Genomic DNA, 18,399 nt, shown 5'->3' on the forward strand with positions numbered 1-18,399 from the left:
CAGGTGAGGGTTGCTGCATTTGACCTTTTTTGTAAATGGAATCAAACATAATATACCAATGTGTCTGGCTTCTTTTGCTTGTCTTGTGAGATTCATTCCTGTTGAGTGAATCAGTGGATCGTTCGCTCTCATTGCAGTACCGTATTCCATGGTATGAATATACCACCACCCTCCTGTTCTGCTCTTGATGGGTACTTGAGTTGCTTCGGTTTTGGCCTGTTACCAAGGGTGCTGCTGCCGAGAACATCCTGCTATGTGTCCTTTAGTGAATGGTCCTTTGAGTGACATTTTGGGGTCGTTGGGAATGTGTGTGTTCAACATTAGTAGATACTGCCTAACAGTTCTCCAGAGTGGTTGTACCATTTAATTATTCCCACCCAGTTACTCTGTGACAGTTCCAGTTTCTTCGTGTCCTTGCCCAGGCTTAATATTCACTTAAAGCCATCCTGATGGGTGTATAGGAATCTTTTATTATGGTTTTAATTTCTATTTTTCTGATAACTAATGAGGTTTAGTGCTTTTTCCATACACTTATTGGTGGTATGGCTGTCCCCTTGCATAAAGTTTCTGCTCCATGCTTTTCCCTGTTTTTCTTTTGGGTTTTCTCTGTCTTTTCTGATTTGTAGGAGTTCTTGTAGTCTGATTGCTTGCTCTTTCTCAACTATATATGTTTCAGATTTTTAGTGTTTTTTTTTTTAACTGAATTTTTATTTTATCTATGTTTGCTAAAATTTTAGCAGAAAAGATATTTAAGTTTTACAATGATAAGAAGGTGAAACTATTATCATTTTGAAAAAAAAATTCCCTAAGTCAAGCAGAGAAAGATAAATACTGTATCATCTCACTTATTTGTGGACTCTTAAAAAAAAAACAAACCAAACAAAAAACCCAAGTTCATAGGTACAGAGAACAGATGGGTGGTTGACAGAGGTGGGAGGCCGTGGGGTGGGCAAAGTGGGAGAAGAGGGTCAAAAGGTACAGACTTCCAATTATAAGATAAATGAGAAAAAGAAAAAATAGATAAATGAGTCATGAGGATGTAATGTACAGCATGATGACTATAGTTGATAATACTGTATTGTATATTTGAAAGTTGCTAAGAGAGTAGATCTTTTTTTTTATAAATTTATTTTATTTATTTATTTTTGGCTGCATTGGGTCTTTGTTGCTACACGTGGGCTTCTCATTGCAGTGGCCTCTCCTGCTGTGGAGCATGGGCTCCAGGCGCGCGAGCTTCAGTAGTTGTGGCTCGCGGGCTCTAGAGCGCAGGGTCAGCAGTTGTGGCGCATGGGCTTAGCTGCTCCGTGACATGTGGGATCCTTGGACCAGGGCTCGAACCTGTGTCCCCTGCATTGGCAGGCGGACTCCTAACCACTGCGCCACCAGGGAAGTCCCAAGAGAGTAGATCTTAAAAATTCTCATCACAAGAAAAAAATTTGGTAACTTATTGTGGTGATCATTTTGCAGTGTATCCAAATATTGAATCACTATGTTGTACACCTGAAACTAATATAGTGTTACATGTCAATTGCGCCTCAGTTATAAAAACCAAACAAAAAAGCCCCACCAAATTCCCTGTTCTTGATCTGCTTTACCTTTCTTTCCCCTTCCCTTCCTTTTCTCCTGTTTTGAACCATTGGTCTGAAATCCCACCCTCCCCATCCTCTTCAGCATTTCACTCTTTAACCTCCTTTTTTGTAAAAATTGGTAAATTTAGCCGTGGCCCCCTTCTCTGTCTGTCGATTCCCCAGTCTCCCTTAACTCTGGATAGCACTAGCTCCCCAGTCTTTGCAGCTTTCTTCTCACTTGACTTTCTGACGACACTGAAGCTCCCTGGTCCTCTCGTCTCTTCCTCCTCCTATGCTTTGCTTAGCTCCCTGCTGGCCTCTCCCTTGTACGTGTTTGGAGCTCTTTTCCCCACCGCGTCCTCTGTTAGCCTCTGAAGTACTCGGGCAGCCTTGGCCACGTGCTGGAGGTCACATCCTTTGGAGAGCGTGGCTGGCCTTCAGCTCTAAAGCCTCTTCCCCTTCCCAGATACCTGCTAGAACACCAGCCCCTGAATGTCACTTTCTCCATCACTTCCACCATCATCTTCCTCCTCAAACCCGCTTTGCCTCCTGGGTTCCTGTCTGGCAGCAGAACTGACTGTACTGCCAGGTAACCAGGACATGAAACGTCGGTCATCTTTGCCTCCTTCCTTTGACCCGAGCTGGTCCGAGGCTGAATCCTGTCAATTCTACCTCTTCCATAGTAGCTCTGACATAAGAGGAAGACAGACATCAACAGTGACGTGAACAGCATCAGCAATGACTGCTAACAGCGGTCCAGTGCCTCTGTATGCCGGCTACTGGGGCTAAGTGCTTTACAGATGCCGCCTCACGGAATCTCAAGTGGCCTTCTAAGATAGTGCTATTCACTTCATTTTGCAGGTGAGGACCCTGAGGCCCAGCGAGGTTAGGTAACGTGCTCAAGGCCACTTAGCTGTCAGTTGGAAGCGGTGATTCCACCATCTGGCTGCAGACTATACTTCTTTGCTCTGTTTCCTTATTTGTAGTTTGATCCCTTTCCCCACCCCCATCCCCGCCCCTTCCTGCCTCAATACTTCTTGACTACAGAGCGGTTCCCTCTTAGTTTGCTCTTTTCCCCATTCTAATTCATCCTCTAAAAATGTCAGGTATGTCTTCCCCCCAATTTAACTCTCCTCATATTCCTTCCTTGCTTTACTTTCAGTGACTAATTTAGAAGCAACCAGTAAAGACAAGTTCTCTTTTTTTTTTTAAAACTAATTTTTATTGGAGTATAGTTGATTTACAGTGTTGTGTTAGTTTCTGCTGTACAGCAAAGTGAATCATTTATACATATATGTACTCTTTTTTAGATTCTTTTCCCATGTAGGTCATTACAGAGTATTGAGAAGAGTTCCCCGTGCTATACAGCAGGTTCTTATTAGTTATCTATTTTATATATAGCAGTGTGTATATGTCAATCCCAATCTCCCAATTTATCCCTCCCCCTGCTTCCCCCTTGGTAACCATAAGTTTGTTTTCTACATCTGTGACTCTATTTCTGTTTTGTAAATAAGTTCATTTGTACCATTTTTTTTTTAGATTCCACCTATAAGCGATATCATATATTTGTCTTTCTCTGTCTGACTTACTTCACTCAGTATGACAATCTCTAGGTCCATCCATGTTGCTGCACATGGTATTATTTTGTTCTTTTTTATGGCTGAGTAATATCGGTCTTTACGGACCAAAGTTTGGCTCTGACCACCTTTATATCAGCTTAGGGAGCTGTCTCTGAATAGGCTGTGTATTTTCTCACACTATTTGCTGAATCCTGAATGTACCCCACACCCCTCAGTTCCACCCTTCCCGAAACCTCTCCCATTCTTCAAGCCCTGACTCAAACGTTCTCCCTTATGCGAAACCTTCCTGGGCATCCCTGCCAGCTCTCTGTGAACTTCCATAACGATTTGTAACCTTCCTTCCTGCTGTGGTAAACTGAGCACCTAGTTCTTATCAGTCACTTCTTTGACACCCCTGACAACCCTAGCATAATTCTCAATAATAAGCATTTTATTGATTTGTCCCATAATATTCTATCAACACAATAAAGGGAATTTGGACACATTGTTAGTAAGAGCCATGGATGATCATTAATACCAAAGTCTAAGGAATAAAGGTAATATATTCAATATTTGTTCGCTAGAGCTGCTGTGACAAAGTACCACAAACCAGATGGCTTAAAACAGCAGAGATTTATTCTCTCACAGTTCGAGAGGTGAGGTCCCAAATCAGGGTGTCAGCAGAGCCATGCTTCCTTGGAAGGCTCTAGGGAAGGAGCCTTGCCCCATCCACCTTCCGGTGTTTCCTGGCAATCCTTGGCATTCCTTGGCTTGTAGGCGCATCTCTTCAATCTCTGTCTCCATTGATACATGATACTCTCCCGTATGTCTGCCTTCACGTGGCCATCTTCCCTCTATGTCTTTGTTTTCTTATAAGGATACCAGTCATCGGATTAAAGGACCACCCTGCCCCACTGTGGTCTCATTTTAACTAATGATATCTGCAGTGACCTTATTCCAAATAAGCACCGTCAAGTATGTCTCATTATTCTAATGTTTCGACATCTGGCGCCTGACTGACCCTGGGGAGACAGCCCTTCCTGGGGCTAACCAATTCCTAGAGATATTTAACCTGAGCACACTTTCCATGTGCAAACTAACCAATCCAGAGCCCATTTTCCCTCCCCGACCCCATCTTTCGGGTTCTAACACTCCAGACCAATACTCTTCTGCCTTAACCGCCTCAGAGCCAGGTACCAGATAATCAGGAACAGTCTCTATACCCCCGAGCCTGCTGAAAAAATTCACACCAACCAATCTTAAGCCTGCTTACCCTGCCTTGCCTGTGCCTTCATGTGGATACTGCAATAAACCCTCTTGCCCACATTTTCCTTTTGCTCATTGCCTCCTGACCTCCCTGGTGCTTCCCCATGTGGCCCTGCATGGCGTGCCATGCCTCCGGTTTCTAGGGATCTGTGAGGATAAGCGTCTTCGTTCCTGAGAGTTGTTTCCATGTCTGCGTGTCTTACCACACCTGATAAAAACAAATCCCTGGTACATTTAAAAATAGTCACATTCTGAGATACCGGGGTGGAGGGGGGTTTGCAATTTCAGCATATCATCTTGGGGGATAAAGTTTAACCCATAAAAGGGAGGAACCTAATCCTGATATTTTATTTGCATTCCAATGTGGGGCAGTGACCCAGTGACTAGACTCCTCAGGTAAGCGAGGAGCAGACTTGAGATGCAGCGTGCCAGAGGGAGAATCCGTAGTCGCCCTCTGTTCTTAAATATCAGCAGAGGGAAAGGCACTAATTGCAGCCCCGCTGAAATTACATCATAGGGGAGGCATAGAAGATTCATAATAGGGAGAAAGATGGATAGACGGATTTTCTTTTCCTTTGAAAAGTGGCAAAATGCATGTAAATTATCTGCTTAAAGATTTAATGGATGAGCTATTGTAATTGTTTTTAGGAATATATTTGATTCTGAGTTCTCTGCTAACCATTTTTTTCTTTTTCTTTTCTTTCTTTCTTTTTTTTTTTTTCTTAAAAGAAAGCGGCAGCCCAGAATCTCGTGTTAACGCTATCCATTTCTTGGTACACAAACTGCCGGAGAAAAATAAAGAAATGTTGGATATTTTGGTGAAACACTTAACTAAGTAAGCCTCTTTTTCTTCCTAACTTGCTTTATTTTGCTCTGGGCACCGTGCGGTGGTGTCGGATATGTAACACTTGGAACTGGGGCTGTTTACACAATACCAGGGACCACACCTGCGAGAGCAGGCTGGACACTTGCCTTATTGTGTGTGTTTTGGACAAGAGTGATGAAATGTGATGCTTTCATGAAGTCGTATAATTATTTGCTTAATGTCACTGCCAGCAACTCAGGGTTTGATTTGAAGTAAGAAAAGAGAATCTTATACATTTCCCTGCATACAGATTCTGGAAATGTGATTTATAAGCCTGTTAGCAAATTTAGCTTGGTTTCACACCTACCTAACTCTGAGTCTGAACATGTCCTTCAAGTTTGTTTAATCCAATAATACGTAGTTATTTCATAGGATCCAGTTTATTCCTTTCACTCCCTCTTTGCAAAGCAAGCAAAATCTAATAATTCAGTGGAAAAATTAGCTCTTTCTTCATATATAAAGGACTCCTAGATCACTGTAATTGTAAAATTTTAGAGGTGAGAGGAAGCTGAGGAATGCTATGTTTTACAACCCATATTTCACATGAAAAAGAAACTGAAGGCCAGAGGACATTATGAGTTTCCAAGGGTCCTACTGCTAGTAAAGCTGTTCATTCATTTGGTCAGCAAATATTGGTTGAATGCCTTCTTTTTTTTTTTTTTTAAACATCTTTATTGGAGTATAATTGCTTTACAACATTCTTAAGGTGCTAGCTGATACAAAGATACATAGTTGAACAAGATAGACAAAGTCCCTACTTTCATGAAGTCCCTTCTTTCTAAGATGGAAAAGATGATAAACATTAAAAATAAAAATATAAAATAATTTCAGGTGATAAATGGTAAAAAGACCAAGTAGAGTGAGGGATAAAGAATATATGTTGGGTGTTGGACTATAAAGTGGGTTGTTATGGAACTTCGTTTCTGAGGATGAGACCTTTTGAGTTGAGACCCGAATTAGGTTGCAGGGCTGCTGAGAACAGTTGTCCAGGTTGTTCACTGCACAATGGTACTGGGCCAGAGGGATGAGTGTGGGTGTTCTGATCAAGCTCTGTGTGCTTGTGAAGGTGATTCTTACAATGGTGCCATGTGGTCTAGTAGTCCCTGGAAGCGAGGGTGTAATGACCTGGGGAAAGAAGCAATGTTCTAAGTAGAAAGGAACAGTAAATGAAGGCGTTCAGAGACACAAGCTTAGCATATACATAGAATTATTAAGAAAGATGCTGTAGTTAAGCAGAGCATCAAAGAAAGGGAAGTAGGAAGGTAGTCAGGGACCCCATCACATGGGGCCTTTCCAGATGCGGTGATCTCAGTGGCAGACGTTGAGGACAGTTGAGTCTGCCTCCTTGTTTTTAGGGAAATACAGAGTTGCAAAATACTCTACATGCCACAGTTATTGCCCCTTCTTTTAACCAGAGACCTTTCTCCCCCCCCCCCCCATCTTGTTAGTGTTTCAAATCACTCCAAGCAGAACCTCATGACCGTGGCAAATTTAGGAGTGGTGTTTGGACCAACTCTGATGAGGCCACAGGAAGAAACTGTTGCTGCCATCATGGATTTGAAGTTTCAGAATATTGTCGTGGAAATTTTAATTGAAAACCATGAAAAGGTAAAAGTGCTTTTTTTTTTTCCAGAAGGGATTTCCTGTTTCGGGCTCGTCCCTGTGTGAGGTACAACTGTCCTCTTAGATTTCCCTCCTCTCTCTTTTTATTTAATGATTTTATTATCATGATGGTGAGCCTGGTTCTGAGAAGTCCTCATGGAGCTTCTGTCTTTGGATGGAGTTCCACAAATCTGAAGCTTACCCGGTCTTCTGTTATCTCACTGGTTTAAGGAAGCAACGTTTAATCCAGATGCAAAGGAGTATCGGCAGTGTCATTGTGGACTGTTTATGTTTTTTGCTGCCTTTGTTCCTATCCTTGGATTTCTCACTCCAATTCTGTTTACTGTAACACAGGGAAAACATTTTTGGTCAATCTGTATCACACTCTCCCCAGAAAAACACACACAGCTGTCCCTCTCCCTGCAATTGTGCTAACAGTTTCCGGGGATTCACACACAACATCCTCAAACCTGGGGCCTCCAGGTTGAGAATCTCTGGTTTAAAATGAATACTCTCTTAGGTAACATATCCTGTTGTTTGTTTCTCTGTATTCAAGGGAATACATGATTTTGCAAAATACAATAGACTCTTTCAAGAACTTTTAGATTTTTTCCCCCCCTTTATTCTGTTCATATAGATCAGGACCTTGCTAATAACTTTCCTCACTTTTAAGATAGGGAATTGGAAAACTGTTAAAATGCTTGGTCAACAACTTTAATTGTTTATAAATTTTCTAAAATATTGAGATTGCGTTATATGCCAAGCATGTATTAGGTTCTGGGAGGTGAAGATGAACATTACAGTCCCTAATGGAAAGCGGTTCACGATCTAGGGTGTTGAGCCCTGTTTCGGGACTTGTGTCCCACAGCACACATCCCTGTCTAACATATTATGCGATTGACTTATTTTTCTAGTTGTTATCTATTTCTTTCTTCTAGATCTTTGAGGGCAAAGATCTTTTTGCACATTTAGAATAATACCTGGTATTCCTTAGGCGCTTGGTTAGTATTTATTTGGTGAATTAATGGATTCAGTGAAATTTCTGGGGGTCAGGGGAGTGGGAATGAGACAGATGAAGAGAGATGTGGTCCCTTTGCACAAGTGTTGCGAGAACACTTCTTGGATTCTTGTTGCGTTTGCTGTTGGCTAGAGCAATTCTAGCTGGTGCAAATATCGGTTCCCACTGAAAAGCTAGGCTTGAAACCTGGTTAGAGATTTGCTTTACCAGTATGGTAAAAGCAGTTTGTTTTGTGGGTGTCAGACATTGGTGGGGTTTCTGGTTTTGTTTTTTTGGTAGCTAGTGGTGAATTTATGCCTCCTTTTATGGCCCCGTCAAACTGTCATTAATGTGTACGGTGAACTATCCAGACAGCTTCAGGGCACGATGGCTACTATTCATTTTGAGAAAAAGAAATGATTAGACTATAAGCTTCGAGACAATGTTTAGGAGCGCAGCTATCATTAGATTAAATCCCAATTAAGAGAACTTTTATCCAATTTATTTGTGAAAATACTGGTTCTGGGTCTTGCTCTTGGATAAACGGCTCTCCATCTAATGCCGTAGCTTCCTATTTTCTTCTCTTATTTGAAGCTGGGAAGATAAGTACACGATTTTTTTCTGCTGGGAAATAGAGAGGGCTGCTTTCACCTTGTTAACCAATCTTACAGGAATTCCAAGTGGCATTGGCGAGCCAATTATAATAGTTAACAGCAGATGGAACTGGACCCTCTCTCGGAGATGGAGCTTTATAGAATGAAGTAGAGGGCTTTCGGTTCTCCCTCTCTCCCTTTCGGTGGCCAGTCTAGATAGTGCTGTGAACGCACAACCAATCCTGATTGAAGTCCTGAGGTTTCCTACCAAGAGGAGGTGAGATATTGACTTTCAGATTCTTCATTGAGTGTGTGAGTTTAGCTTTGGAAGCAGAGGGTTGCTTGGGGTTGGGTCGGGGCAGTTAGCTTGGATTAGTGAACATTTTTGAGAACTTACTATCCCTATTACCTCTTTTCTCCCCCCTTTGATTTCATCCTTGTCCACTTTCACTCCCAGCTCTTCGTTCCTGCTAAAGTGGACTTCACTTCGGAGTCCAGGCTCTGCTATGAGGAAGAGTATTTCTGCTAACAAGGGTGATTGCGTAGAAACACTTCACAGGGATGTCTGGCCCCAGCTGAGCCATACGTTTTCTTGACAACGGATCCACATACACCACCCAAAGGAGCTGATGTTTGACTTGAATGTAGTGAGGGAGAGATACTGTTCCTCTTAATGTTTGAGAACAAAGGGAAAAAGAGAGAGGGAGGAAGGATAGCAAACGTTAAAAAGAATAGTCTCGTGAGGAAGGAAAAAAAATTATAATTCAAAAAAGGAGGGGAAACTAACAATGAAATGAAACGGCCTAGGTGGTGTCTCTGAAGGAGAAGGAATGGGGGGGGGGTAATGACAGTAGAAGGAAAATGTTTTCTTTTCCTCAGTTACTTATTTTTCTTTCCTAGGAATGTGAAAAATGTTAACTCTGACTAGGAAAGTCACTAAGTCAGAAAAGGAAACTTTCAACCTATAATTAAAGCAAGAAAGCTACAGATTAATTTTGGAGTTAGAAAAAGACCCTTGGTTAATCTGCTTTGGAGATCACATTTTATCCAAGCCTCTTTGTTGTTTTCATAAAATCCGTATGTACTTTATAGGAAACTTAATCCATATGTTTTGGCTTCATTTCCACTCAGTACATTAAGATTTTGTTTTAAAAGAAGTGTTCGTGGGCCAAAAAAATTATCAAGGTCTTTCTTCCCTTGCAAACCAGAAAATTGCATTTCCCAGGTAGAAAGGGTACTGTGAAATTCCCAAGGATTTTCAAATTGGGGTTGTGCCTCAAAATGTGTGCATTCTGCATATGTTTTGTTCTTAAAGTATAATACAGTTGTCCCTTGGTATCTGGGGGGGATTGGTTCCAGGACCCCCTGCGGATACCAAAATCCACAGATGCTCAAGTCCTTTATATAAAATGGCAGAGTATTTACATATAACCTATGCACATTCTCCCATATACTTTAAGTCATCTCTAGATTACTTATAATACCTGATACAATGTAAATGCTATGTAAGTAGTTGTCAGCGTGCAGCAAATGCAAGTTCTGCTTTTTGGAACTTTCTGGAACCTTTTTTTCCAAATATTTTCGATCTGCTGTTGATTACATCCGCTAATGGGGAACCCACGGAGGACAGACTGTACTTGTTATGGATTAATTCAGTACATCTGTCATGAGTGCCTGCTCTGAGTCAGACATGGTGTGAGATTTGGGAGAAGTGAAGACAGTCCTGCAGGGAAAAGAAGAAATGGTGGAGAGTAATTGCTCTCAGACAGATAGAGAGAAAGCTGCCGAGATTTCCGAGGAGAGTTTATGTCCAACTGTGGGGAATCTGGAAAGTTTCCTGAAGAGGTGATTTGAGTAGGTTTTAGAATGGAGTTTGAACAGGTGGAGGTGTTTTAAGGGGACACTTCAGGTGTGGGGCATCATGTCATCAGAGAAACAGCAGGTGTGTGTTCTGGGAACAAGAGGCTCCTGTTGGAACGGGGGCGAGTGGTACGAGATGAGATTGGAAGGAGATCTGGGCCAGGTGTGGGGAGGTTGAGACGGCCACCTTAGGACTTTGGATCTAATTTTAGAGGTATCAGGGCCTCTCGTGGTTTTTAAGATTAAGCCTCATGTGCTTAATCTGGCAGCAGGGTTGGCAGTAGAAAGTAGAGGAATAAAAGACCAGGTGAGAGGTCCCATGGCATGGTCGTGAGAATGGTGAGTTACAGGTGGAGAGCATCGGTTTGTGAGGCGGGATAGACACAATCCAGGCACTGGATTTGTATCTCAGAAGAAGGTGTTATAAATGATGCTGAATATTCCATCCTGGGAGAATATTGGTGTTATTAATGGAAGGAGGGAAAAAATGGGTTTGGGGCAGAAGATGAGTTCCGTTTATAACATGCAGAATTTTAGTTGTTGTCTGGATATCCAGAAAGATAAGCCCAGCAGACAGTTGGAGATGTGGGGCTCAACCTGGGGAGAGAATTTAGTGGGAGAAAGTGTACCATATGGTGTAAAGACATGAGATAGATGTGAGAAAGAATTCATTGGTGCGTCTGTTATATACGGTGTTTATCTCATATGACCTGTGTGTGTGTGTGTGTAATGCCCATTGCGTATATATATGTAATGGTATCCTTATATGTGTACAGAATTCATATTACATATCTTATCCCTTTATGCATATGAGAAAAACCGAAGGGTGCAAGATCCCGTGCTCACGGCCACACAGCTAGCGAGTGGCAATGCCTGGGTTTGCACTAAGGATTGTTCGACCCCAAAGCCTTTGCTTTTCATTACTCAGAGAAGAGAAGAACAATATCTTTGAGAAATAATGAGATTTTACTCTTAGTGATAAAAGAGGAGCCGGAAGAAGCCCAGACGAGTTCAGTGTCAGGGTGGTCAAGGGGTGTTGTCAGTGATGCCAGTTGCTGTCAGGAGATGGGCAAGTATGAGGACGAGTGGAAAGCGTGTTCTCTCCAAGAGTGAGATGTCTGTTGAGAGCAACTTGTAAGGCCTTAAACGTGTGAGTGTTCAGGAATGGATGATAATAAGTCTGGATCTACTTCCAGTTTTTCCCATGTGACAGAAGAACAGATGGGAGGAAAAGTCAGAGCAGACGTGACGGGGAAAGGAAGGATGATGGAGGACCCGTACACCTGCGTTGTCCACGGCTTGCTCATTCTTCTCATATTCTGATCACCTGTTAGCTCACAGCTGGGGTGGGGGCCGTCTTCAGAGGAACTTTGTTAAACAGGTGTGTAAAGAACCCTGTCGAGTTACAGGATCTGTTTAAATTGAGCCTATTCTGCTATTTTATACATTTTTAATGTCATAAAAGAAATATATATTTATAATGTGACTCCCGCCTTTTCTCTGCTCTGCCTCAGTCCCCCAGGGCCCTTGAAGATTCAGAAGAGCCTTTGAGAATCATCAAAAAAAAAAAAGAAACCCATATCAGGTGGTTCTCTTTTCATATCTGCCTTGTTTTATGTTAATGTTTAAACTGGCAGTTTATGTAAAGTAAGGTACATAATGTTACTCTCAACCAAATCACTTTACAAAATACATAATAATATGTTATAATATAGTTATAATCCAGGTTATATTTATCTTGTTAAGGATTTTCATTGGATTTTCAGTGTGATAGGTTGCTCTCATGGTCACTGATTCTCTGAGGGTCAGTAGGTTATGAAGTTTTTTTTTTTCCTAGTATTACCCTTTATGTAGTACAGTTTCTGTGGACCACAAGGTGCTAAGAGTTTGTTTACATAAAACTTTTCCTTGGTGAGGATTCCTATAAGTTTGCTCAAAGAAGCACATTCACCTTTGAAGTGAGCTCTGTGTCAGTCTGTCTCGTTTATCCTGGTGAGAAAACGGAGGCCGTTCAGGATGGTCACGCTTTGTTGGAAAAGGCTGACCACGTTCTTGTTCACGAGTTTCTTCAGTAGACTGTGCTTTATCCATCTTTGTAACATAGGTTGTAGAGTTCTTGAATAGGCTGTGTCCTCCAGTCATAGAGGAGCCTAGAAACAGTAAAGGTGAGAAGGACGTGTACATTTCCCCTCAGGTGTCCAGCGTAATCCCCAGAATATTAAATTACATGCACATGGACAAGGGTATCCAGTGGTGCACTGCATCACTTTTGTTGACCTTGGGACTGACTTTCTGACCTGCATCCTCCTGTCTTTGCCAAAAGCTAGAAGAACGTGTCTCTGCTCCCAGGTTCATGGTGGGATGGGTTCCCTGTTCAGGCCCCACCTGCAGTCCACCTGTGGTCTGTTTCTGGGTACAGGGCAGCCCGTTCCTCCATTCCTCAAGCTTCAGAAACCACACCCAGCCTGGCTCTCTCCTGCGGGTTGATCTCTGTCATCCTTTAACGCCAGTGAGGCCCAAGCGAGTAGCATGCAAACCATTTTTCACTGAGCGCGAGGAACCTTCCAGTCTTAGGGCATGCTTGTCATTTAATGGGGAAAAGAATTCTTTTTAAAAAAGAATCCAGCCTGAACTGCATCTCGATTGAGCTTTGCTGGCGCTGGGTTGCTAGGCAGCAGCAGTTTTCATGCGACAGGAAAAGAAATGTCTTAAGCACCAGCAACAACAATAAAACTCCAAAGTTTCTAAAAGGTGGTGTCTGCCTGAGTCATGACCACTCAGCCTAGAGGTCAAATCCTGCAGCAAGAATATTTGACAAATTTTCAAAGGTTTTTTTTTTTTTTTTCTTTTCTCCTTGCAGTTTTCATAAATGTTGTCCTCCTTGGCATAGCCATGAAAACGTACTTTACTGTTACATTTTTTTTTTTTTCTTCTCAACAGGGCTGTGCATTTTCTGGTGTGTTTAGAAAGAAGCTTTAAAAGCACAGAAAACTTTGTCTTTCTCCTTCCTTTAAGGAGAGTTGGAAAATAATAATGACATTGTCTTCTGCTCTTTTCATTTAGCTGCGGCATGGGATGTCTCTGCTGTGTGCTGTGCCGTAGCTCTGGAGATGGTAGATAATATTTTTCCACGGGACTAGAGTGGTTTGATGCAAGCAAATTCTGTAACATTTTCATGTCCAGTAGAGACAAGGCACTGGGACTGTCTCAGGAAGATCGAAGAGCTACGGTATAGAAAGCGGGGCGGGGAGGTTTATTCTCTGTTGTCTAAGAAAGCATACTCGGTCCAAGTGAGCAGAACTTGCTGGGAGGTCAGTGTTTGATTCAACAGAAGGCAGAACTCCATAATATTTGTAATAATGAGACTGTGTTCCTAGTAGAGATGGGTCTGAGGAGTTGGAGATGGCAGATGGCTGAGGTCTGGCCCACTCTGAAAGTCTCGGCCAGAGACCTTGGAGACGCAGAGCTGCAAAGACAGGTCCTCCGAGCTTGTCTGAGCGCTTGGCACTTGACACTGAATCAGTGTTGGTAGAATTCACAGTGGTGAGGAGGCATCTGATCCTTTTCCTCACCTCCCTTTTATGTTGTTTATATTCCCAGCAATACCCAGAGTACTTGGAAGGGAAAATAAGGATGTAAGCGTGAGGGGTGGGCGTGGTGTGGTTTGTGTGGGTGGGCCCTAGAGAAGCAACCTTGACTTTCCTTAGGGGACAGCGGAGTGTGGGGTGCTTATGGGCTTGGCTTTTGCATGGACAAAGCGCCCCGTTTTAACTTTTCTTTGTAAAATAAAGAAACCGGCTTTCAGAGCTGTCTCTTCCATCTCTCTCAAGACAAAGTTGAGAGCAGTAATAATTTCAGTAGCCAGCAGAGGGATGATTACGTGCTGGTACCCAGGCTCCGCTCCTTATATGACATTTTATTGAAATGATCTGCAGACAGTATCACAGAATGTAGCAGAGCCGGCTCGAGAGTAGAATTCCTTGGGTTGGAATCTCAGCTCCACCAAGTTGTGTGACGTTGGTGACCCGGGCCCCCCACTTAACCTCATCATCAGATTCCTCATCTGTGAAAGAGGAAAAGCTAAAGTACCTATCCAGCAGAGACCTGTGGTGAGGATGACGTGAGCTGTTTTACAGATGAGGAAAACGAGGCTCAGTGAATTGCTCAAGTGGCCAAGCTGGGGTTTGAACTCTGTCTGTCTGCCTCCAAAGCCTACTCCTGACATCTACACTGTAGCTGTCCGATAATGTGTGTGTAAATATGCACATTTCATATCAAACAACTGTAATGACTTATTTGTGTTTTTTCAAAAGACTTTGTATTTTTTAGAACAGTTTTAGATTTATAACAGAATTGAGAGGAAGGTACAAAGATTTCCAGTACCAGCCCCTTCGCCCCCATGCATGCAGAGCCTCCTGCATTTGTTACAGCCGAGGGACCCACCCTGGCACGTTATTGTCACCAGAGTTTACTTAGGGTTTGCTCTTGGTGTTGTACCTTCCTGGGTCAGGCCAAATGCGTTATGACACGTATTCATCACGATCGTCAGTGTGTTTTCACGGTTCTGAAAATCCTGTGGTCAGTCTGTTCATCTCCTCCCACCCATGCCCTCCCCACCCCGCCAGCCTGGCCATCACTGATCTTTTTACAGTCTTTACAGTGTTGCCTTTTCCCGGTGTCATATAGTTGGACTCATACAGTGTGAGCCTTTTCAGATTGGCTTCTTTCACTGAGTACTGTGCATCTAAGGTTCCCCCACGTCTTTTTATGGCTTGGTAGCTCATTTCTTTTCAGCGCTGACTTGTTTGTATTTTGAGAGAACCAGGATGATTGTTATGTAAATGACTGTTACACCCAGTGGGTGAGGACGGGAAAGCAAACCCCTTTCACCTGGCCTTCTTCCCGCCGCCCGCTCGGATGGCTTTCCTGTGACATACAGCCCACTTCTGAGATGCATTCTTTCTAGGCTCGGCAGGCAGGGTCAAGGCCTCTCAGCCTCACCCTTGATGAAAGCTCTAGCTAAGCCCTGGTGATCCTCCTCCTCCTCGCCTTCATCACCATCAGCATCATTAATATAGGATGACAGTCTGCTTGATACTTATCAAGTGCTCACACTGTATTCTACATCATGATCTCGTTTACTACCTGCTCAGCGACTCTATACGTCTCACGTCTCAGGTAGACGTTATCATACTTATTTTACAATTTGGAAAACGGGGCTTAGGGTGAAATTCGCCCACGGTCACACAGCTGGGAAATGGCGACGCTGGGATTGGAGCCCAGGACTGTGTGGCCCAGGGGTTGGAGCTGTCAAGCCTGCCACTCTACGGCTGCTCCTTGCATTCTAAATGGCTTTCAGTGGAAGGCTTGGTGTTCAGGGTCACTGTCTGATGGGCAGGGCTGCAGTATTCTGATCAGGAACGGCAGATCTGGAGTATATGTAGATTGAACGACATCACTAGAAACAATATTTTGACGTCTCACATATATTTTCAGATATCTAAAATTACACCAAATAGTATAAGTGGGAAAACATAAATATGGAGTATCAGTTCACTAATATGTAAAGAACTGATTTTTCAAAACTATAAACCAGAGTATGGAGAATAAGCTACATGTTTTTAGCAAAACCTTTAGAATTAAAAATGATAAGTTTGTATTATATAGTATGTGTATTGTTGAAGCCTATACCATGGTAATAGAGCCATTTGCATCAGACTAGGATACTTGCAGAGAAAAGTTTTTTTTTTCTCCTTCTTTCTCCTAGAAAGATCTCCTGCTGCTTTGTAGACAGGGCTGGGAAAAGGGTATTTTTCTAGACTGTCCCCCCTCATCTGTAGTGTCCTGTAAGTCATTTAGTACAGATATGTCCTAGCGGACAGCCCAGCCTCCAACTGCTTGCTGTGGAGATAGACCCCTCCAGCATGTTTGTATGACTTGGTGCCGTTCTGATTTAGGTCCGCTGATTTAGGCCAGCTGGATGCAGAAGAGCAGACAGACACACTGGAATCTGGGCTGAGTGAGATTCTGTCTTCTAGAGATTTGGAGTTGGGATGTGGGGAAACGCAGCCCGTTACTGGGAGGTGGCTTTGGGGCTTGGGGCTGAAGAACCCCTGTGATGGGTCCAGTATCAAGTGGAGGAAGGCAGTGCTCTGGGAAGGATCGGGAAACTGGTCACAAGAGGGATGCAGAGGCGAGAAGTGGAGACTTGTTGGTTGACTCCTGATGGCCTCAAGCTCCTAATTCAGGCAAGTGTTGAGTTCCAGCTCTTTCTGCTTTCTGCTACTCCTTTTAATAAATCCCTTTTTTTTAAAAAAATTAATTAATTAATTTATTTATTTTTGGCTGTCTTGGGTCTTCGTTTCTGTGCGAGGGCTTTCTCTAGTTGCGGCAAGTGGGGGCCACTCTTAATCGCGGTGCGCGGGCCTCTCACTATTGCGGCCTCTCTTGTTGCGGAGCACAGGCTCCAGACGCGCAGGCTCGGTAGTTGTGGCTAACGGGCCCAGTTGCTCTGCAGCATGTGGGATCTTCCCAGACCAGGGTTCGAACCCGTGTCCCCTGCATTGGCAGGCAGATTCTCAACCACTGCACCACCAGGGAAGCCCAATAAATCCCTTTTTAATTATGTCAGCTTGGTAACGTTTTGGTTGCAACCAAGTTGTTTTGGATAGTGTGAGAAAATACACAGTGCAAGGTTCCTGCCAGTTTGATAAATTCACAGGTAAACATTAGCTTTGATTTTGACTCAGTTTATGTTTCGGTGACTTCAGGTAGCCCCTGTATGTCCTTGAGGTCAGCTGCTCCTTACGCCCAGTCCTTATGAAAACAGAGCAAGTGGGTCTGGTCGATGTAGTGTTAGGTAGAAACTGGTACTTTGAGGTCACCCAAATCTTAACTTGTTGGTCGGTTCCCATAATTATGTGATTAGACCTTCTTTAACTTTCTTCTTCAGTTTTCTCCTCTTGGACCAAGGTTGAAACTGGAAGTGACTTTCTTCTCAATTCTCACATCATTTCTTTTTTTGCCAGGTAATTGTTCTCCTAATGCTTGGTCTCCAGTATTGTACCCATTTCACCCCCCGCACTGTGTTCTTATACATCTCCTGGCAGGATGGGCCTCTGGTCTGCTGTTCAGTCAGTCAGTTGGCATTCTAAAGTCCACTCATGCATCCGACATCCTTTCCCTCTATCAAGAGCAGTAGTTTTGAAGCCTTATTACATTAAGACCCACTTTGAAAATTTAAAGAAAGCTTTGGGTCCTGTTCCCAGAAAGCAGTATAGTATACATACACAAAAAAAGTATATACAATTTTAGGAATTTTGGGGACTCCCAGGTCAACAACCTAGAACCATAGGGAAACCAAGAGCTGCAGCATGATCCATGAGGAGTTAGGGTCCAGAGCATTTCTTCAGGCTCGACTTTTCTTGTCTTTTGCTGGTGACTTATTTTCCACACTTCTGCTCAGGAACTGGGCGGGGGTCAGGTAAGGATTCATACTTTATTTATTTTTTTTAATATCTTTATTGGAGTGTAATTGCTTTACAATGTTGTGTTAGTTTCTGCTGTATAACAAAGTGAATCAGGTATATGTATACATATATCCCCATATCTTCTCCCTATCCCACCCCTGTAGGTGGTCACAAAGCATCGAGCTGCTCTCCCTGTGCTTTGCAGCAGGTTCCCACTGGCCATCCATTTTACATTTGGTAGTGTGTATATGTCAGTGCTACTCTCTCACTTCACCCCAGAGGATGCATACTTTATTTTGTATGTTCCCCACTTGGGGCCAGCCACCAAGGAAACCTTTCATGGAAATGTTGATTGCTTGGCTGGACCATCGACAGTAGGAGTCCCCACTGAAAGGCATTGTGCTTAAATAGCAAAAGGCAGCCCCTTTGCATTATTTTGAGATGTGCTGGTGTTCAGACTTCTGCCACAGGGGGCAGAGGGTGGAAACCAGCTCGGGGGCAGATTGAAGAAGGCCCCTCTGTCCAGGTCAGGTCTTCCTAGAGCAGCCTCGTTATCTCATTTGAATTCTTTCGCATTTCCCTGAAGTTAAACCCGTTTTGAAACCCCACTGCTGCATTTA

At 43.2% G+C, this 18,399-nt stretch overlaps 1 protein-coding gene across 2 annotated transcripts in view; it reads left to right on the top strand.

Moving 5' to 3' along the window:
• The window catches only part of ARHGAP10 (Rho GTPase activating protein 10), a 326,787-nt gene that overhangs the window by 220,002 nt on the left and 88,386 nt on the right, over positions 1–18,399 (top strand). For both annotated transcript variants that reach the window (XM_068542594.1, XM_068542595.1), the window contains exons 17-18: positions 5,123–5,228; positions 6,707–6,866. In XM_068542594.1, the coding sequence (XP_068398695.1) occupies positions 5,123–5,228; positions 6,707–6,866 (266 nt within the window). The remainder of the gene's footprint in view (positions 1–5,122; positions 5,229–6,706; positions 6,867–18,399) is intronic.

The sequence above is a fragment of the Eschrichtius robustus genome, chromosome 4, assembly GCF_028021215.1.
Source record: "Eschrichtius robustus isolate mEscRob2 chromosome 4, mEscRob2.pri, whole genome shotgun sequence".
In the NCBI taxonomy this organism is placed as follows: domain Eukaryota; kingdom Metazoa; phylum Chordata; class Mammalia; order Artiodactyla; family Eschrichtiidae; genus Eschrichtius; species Eschrichtius robustus.